At 32.1% G+C, this 6,018-nt stretch overlaps 1 protein-coding gene across 8 annotated transcripts; it reads left to right on the forward strand.

The window, feature by feature from the left end:
* Positions 1-865: 865 nt before the first annotated feature.
* Positions 866-5,505, forward strand: LOC131601596 (peroxisome biogenesis protein 3-1-like). 8 transcript variants are annotated; one of them, XR_009283733.1, is made up of 8 exons: positions 866-1,235; positions 1,517-1,554; positions 1,638-1,711; positions 2,746-2,805; positions 3,972-4,022; positions 4,120-4,189; positions 4,316-4,446; positions 5,261-5,505. XR_009283733.1 is itself a non-coding variant. In XM_058873455.1 (3 exons), exons 1-3 carry the CDS (start codon positions 4,114-4,116, stop codon positions 5,315-5,317), a joined length of 264 nt encoding a protein of 87 aa, XP_058729438.1. In that variant the 5' UTR covers positions 4,034-4,113; the 3' UTR covers positions 5,318-5,505. The 8 variants fall into 8 exon arrangements, 1 of the variants encoding a protein (XP_058729438.1); XR_009283734.1 differs by having other exon boundaries at positions 866-1,221; XR_009283731.1 differs by having other exon boundaries at positions 866-1,554.
* Positions 5,506-6,018: the final 513 nt, after the last annotated feature.

Genomic DNA, 6,018 nt, shown 5'->3' on the forward strand with positions numbered 1-6,018 from the left:
CGATCTCGATGCAGGAACCCAATCCAATTCTTTAAAATGCTTTTCGTTGCCACGCCGCAAGAAACCTTGAGGGAAACTGCATGGTTTGGCCAAAGGCTCAAAGAAGATAACCTACCTTTGATCTAAATCTAGACCGCTTCAACTAACTCTCATATATAAAGGATCCCACGTGAAAGGAAAAGCATGATTTAAATTCATTTCAATCTCACATCATTTTTCATTCTTTTAGTGACTTGATGTTGAAGCGCTAATTTTACAAATCAATCCTTTTTCACGGAACCAAAAGCTTGCTCCAACGTATAAAAGTTATATTTCACTATTCACCTAATAGTTATGGTTCCTCTTCCGAAAACATCTGAATAATGTTAAATTGTTTATTAATATAAAATTTAAATTAATTCATTTTAATTTCAATTAGTATAGCTTAACAATGAAATTGAACACGTGGAGTTGTGATGAGAATCGAAAGAATACACTTTTCTTAAGGTGATAGATAACAAAAAATTGATTTAGGCAGCCACATCATCCATGCTTTCATTCACTTCTTCACTAATGTGTGTGCACAAATCCTTTTCATGTGATGCTGTTGCTCCTGGAGATATACCATTATATGTAGAAATAATGTATTATTATAAAAACAGTACAAACCTAACACTACAAGAAATTTGCCCTATTGTGACGGATATATTTAGTGACAGCATTATTAACAGTAGGTATAAACCTATATAGCTACAGATGTGTTATTTTTGGCGTAGCTATAGAAAGTTTATAAGTTGCAACTAAAAATTATTTTTTATTATTATTAATTATTATGTTATTAAATTATTTTTTATTTTAAAATTCAGAGATTTCTTTTAATAAGAGTTATCGCGTCTCTCTCAACATCGTTTCTCTCAAACTTCACCCATGTTCATTCAATTCAATCGTTCAGATTTTAATCCCAAATCGATTGAATCATTGAATTGTTTCAAAATCAAATTTCAATCACAAATCGCTCAAATCACTACTAGCACAGATCTTCGAATCGGTCCAATCTCTCAAAAATTAGTTTCAGTCTCGATTCGGCGTCGCGGTTTCCGTTCTCGATTCTCCATAACTGTTCCCGATCTCGATTCTTCGTTGTTGTTCTTGTTCTCGATTCTCCTTCGGTGTTCCCGTTCTCTATCCACCATCGTTCTCGTTCTCAGTCCTAAAGCAGCACCTTCGGTGATAGCGATTTAGGTTTAAGTATTTATGTATGTTTTCTTTAATATTTCATATGCATTTGACTTCGCTAACGTTGAGTTAGGGTTTACATTTTATGTGTTTTTTTTATGATTTTTCTTTTGAATTTACCTTCAATGATTTAGGATTTAGGGTTCTTGGGATACTTGGATTACTGTATTATTAAAAATATTAAGATATTGAGGCACTTGGTAATGATAAACTTTTTATTCTAAGCTGACTTTTGAAAATTTAGCATAGTATATATTTTTGTATTTTACAAAGCTAATATGAGGATGGAATTCATTTGCAGGTTTCTGATATGGATCTTTCTATGGTTGCTTCAAATGGGTAAGTAGTCAGCTACTTGCAGATTATCAAAATTTATCTTAATAAATATTAATTCTAAAGTATCGAGTATTCTAACATGACAGGGTAGAGACTAGAGATTAAATTATATAAATAACTTGTCTTTGATATGAAGTTATTCTTTGTGCTTTAATATTCAGTAAGTGTTTAAATTTTTCTTTGAAATAAACTTTTAAATTTTTCTTTCTTCAATTGTGTGTTTGTGAAGTTTAAGATTTGGAATAACATGTTTGTTTACTTGCCATCTTGAACTGTAGTGAATGTATATTGTAGTAAATGTATATTGTTTGAATAAAAAGTTTATACTGTTCTTTGTATTGTTTGATAGATCCTTTTTTTGTCGAATTCAATATTGGTGTAGGAAAGTGGTTCATGAGTTATTTCCTTGCTTTTTGATTTGATATGATTTAGTTAATATTATGAATGTGCGCGGAAGCCTGTAATCCGCGGCCTTTCATAGAAACAGACCTGTCAATGAAAATTAAGATTGCAATTATTCAATTTGATTCGTTTTTGTTCTGGCCGAGAGGAATTGCTACAGCCCAATTACATAAACTTTCTACGCGTTCCTGTTAGTTAGTGCTACGGTTTTGATTGTTCCATATATTTATTTCTTTATTATCCCTGTGATAGTTTCATGAGGGTGGTTAGGTTAGTGGGAGTAATATGCACCAGGGTACACTTAATTTGTTCTCTGAATTTGTTGTCTTAGTTTGTAGTTTCAACCTTTATACACTTGGTTCTATTTTATTGTGTATAGCAGTGGCACTACAAGTAGTAAACAAATATGAAAATGGTGTAGTAGGACTATGAAATACTGGACATTATTATAATTGAGAATTCGATGCCATGAGATTATGTGCTTTATACATATTTCATAAAGACTGTTGCACTTGTAATAACCCCTGTAATAGTAGTAATATAACTTAGTACTCATGAGTCACCTTGACCTTTCCCCCTAATGGGAAAAGACTCTTATTGTTATTGTTTAGTTCTGTCCTTAATTCAGTGATTAAAATGTGTGACCTTGTAGAAAAGTTTATCGACTTGTTTAGGAGTTCAAAATTTGCTTTGGTTTTCATTAATCTTTACTGAAACACAACTTGTTCTAGATCTCTCATGATCAAGTAATGTTGTTTAATGTTCGATGCTTTTAATGGTTGAATGTTACAGGTCCAGGTTGCCGATATAGAATAGATTCAGATTAGGTCAGGAAACGAAATTAGCCTAACGGTATGCCTTTTCTATTGTATTTTGGTTTAAAACGGCTTAATCATGATATTTTAGTGAATGATCATATATGTAGCACATATTCATTTATTCATATGTCGATTTTGAAGTTGTTCATGGCATTGAATCACTTGTATGCACATCTTCCACTTGTATGCAACAACTGTAAGCTTCATCATCAACACCATACTGTGTTCTCTCCATGTGTTTCAGTTTCAAGATAGCTTTGTGTTTCAGCTCCGTTTTGTTTGTGAATAGCATAGAACAACCACCTGAACGAAAAAGACAGTTAGATAACATCATTTTTTTGTCCTTTCCACAGTACCAATGAGAACCAAGATCTTCTGTGCTAACAACAATTCCTAAGGAGTTTTCATGTGTTTTGAAAAGCTGTTGCACAAGATCAATAGCCACAATACTTGCACTACACCCCATTCCTGCAAGATTGAACACTTTTACATCTTCTCTCATTTTGTATCGGTTTATTATTCTTGCTGTGAGTGAAGGTATTGGTGAAAACAACGAAACATTAACTACAAGAATATCGATTTCCGAAGGAGAGAAACATGTTTTTTTGAAAAGGTTGTCGAGTGTATCAAACATGATTTCATCTATCTCTTCATTTGTGTCTTTGAGAAACAACTTGAAAAGTTTTAAAAAGGAATAGAGTAAAGAAAAATGACACAAAATCTTTAAGATATATTCCATGACTTGGAAATTATATCTTAGGGGGAAATATTTGTGTTTTGTTTCAAGTTCAAGTGTTTCTCTATATATATATAGACACATGGTTACGCTGTCTTTTTAAGTTTGCAAGTGGCAAATGGCAAATGGATAGCTTTTACAAGTTGCATGGTATTCCCTACAAACAACCGGAACTACTGGACCATACTATATTGACTACTGATATTTTATTCTCTTGTTCTAAAATGTAATTTATAAAAAAATGTTTTGTACTTTTTTTTGTAACATATATGGATAAAGCTTATGTAGGGTTCTAGTCACTAAGTTTTCAACATTTAACAAAATGTATAGAGATACATATAATGTGTCTTTTGAGAACACAGTATGGTGCTGATGATGAAGCTTACAGTTGTTGCATACAAGTGGAAGCTTACAGTTTTTTCTATTCATTTATGCTTCATTCTTTAATTTCCCTTGTCCTACAGGGAAATTTAATTGGTCGAGGTGTGGTTGAGTTTTGTGAAGGAGGACCTCCCGTAAGAATCTTCAACTTTACCAGTGAATTGTTTTTTTTACAATAGTTAAACTTATTGCACTGTCTATGTTTCTCACCTTCTTGAGAGGCTAATGCAGGGAAAGGGTCAGCCTAATGCTTTAACGCAATCAGAGAAACTAGATTTATGGGGTAGACTCAAGATTTTAAGTATGAATCTGATCTTGCTCTCACATTTTTATTATACTGTTTGTTACCTTCTTGGTTATGTTATAATTCATTTCATCTTGCTGCTATAATCAATGATCCTCAAAATTCTGTCCATATTTTCCTCAGGTTTCACGAGAATGGCGTTGTCAGTTTGGACAATAGTAATGCTTAGCTTGTATACAAAAGTTCAACTCAATATACTAGGAAGGCATCTATACATTGATACCGCACGAAGCTTTGAAAGCTCTTATTTAACGGTAACAACAGTCACAACTGTTTTTCTTTGAAAGCTTTGTATTTTCATTTTTGTCTTGAGTACTTTTGTTTGTTTTTGTGTACCGAGTCTCATATTTATTGAGATATGGCTAAAAATGTGTTTATATGTGGGAGATATTCCTCACCTTACAAATCCGGTTTTGTAGGGTTGAGTAACTCAACCCAAAGTTAAGATGTACAAATCTCCATCTGGTACAAAAATAATCTTCATATTAGTATTAATGAAGATGTTCCTTCATATTAGTATCAATGATGATGTTCATTTGAGATATATTCTATAAAATTAACTAGTTCAGGTGGATATGAAATGCATCATTGCTAAGTTGTGTTTTTTATGATTCATTTCCTCTACTGCTAGTGTGTATTTCTTCTCTCTCTTATGTATGTATCTGTAAATCTACCAAGATACTCCCTAAATAATTCACGCACTGTCCTTTCCGAAAAGCATCACTTGGCTGCAGTTCGAAGTTCCAGAGACAGCAGATACATCACATTACAGAGAATCTTCTTATCATCCTACCCGAATAAAACAAGTACTTTAATAACACATAAACAGCTCTTTCTGCACTAGAGAAACACAAAAAGCACATGTGTGAAAGAAATTGGGTCTTTTAATGTGTGAAAGAAATTGGGTCTTTTAATGTGTGAAAGATATATTAATGCTGTTTCGAATTAGGATTGCTAGCGTATATGTTACTTCTGTCCGAAATAATTTATGCATATTAGCAATTTTTGTTTCGAATTCATTTAGTGTGTACCAGTTCGTTTATGTTCTTGCACATGCCTCTGTTTCAGGAAAATCTTGGTCGCATTCGTAAGACTTTCGCTGACTTCACCAGCTTGAATCACTGAGTAGTTAACGTACTACTTCTGTCGGGTGGACTCCATCAATGCTTTCGAGCCTCATGAAGATCACCGATGAAATTTTGTTATTTCTAGATATCTGTTTGTTGTGATGAAATTTTGTTACTATGTTGAAATATTTGAATTTAATTGAAAATGATTTAATAGTTTAATTTTAATATTAAGTTAATTTGTCATATTTAAATTGAAATAATAGAAAATGTATTGTAAAATTTTTTTACTGAGTAATTGAATTTTAATATTATATTCTTCAATTATAAAAAAACTAATTTATAATTTTATTATATTTTGGTAAAATAAAAAATATTATTTAACAGAGTTCTAGTGACACCTATTAAAACAAAAACTGTAGGTAAAAATAGAAATATTTGTAACACTGATCTATGATATAGTGACATTCATTAAGACTGTAGGTAAATATTTGTCCGTAGCTAGAAGCTATTGTGACACTTATTATACCGTAGCACTACACCCCCTTATAATTGACGCTAGGGGTGGGCGTCACTCAATGTCTCCTAGATTTTTACCTAGGGATTATTGACTTTTAGTGACACTTTTTGAGTGTCACAAAAAGTCAATTTTCTTATAGTGTAAAAGAAAATAACACAAAACAAGATTACTATATATATAATCATAAGCCACGCAAACAGATCTATTGCAAGAAAACTGCTCATTCGGCTCATTTTGTA

Source organism: Vicia villosa, linkage group LG5 (assembly GCF_029867415.1).
Source record: "Vicia villosa cultivar HV-30 ecotype Madison, WI linkage group LG5, Vvil1.0, whole genome shotgun sequence".
NCBI lineage: Eukaryota > Viridiplantae > Streptophyta > Magnoliopsida > Fabales > Fabaceae > Vicia > Vicia villosa.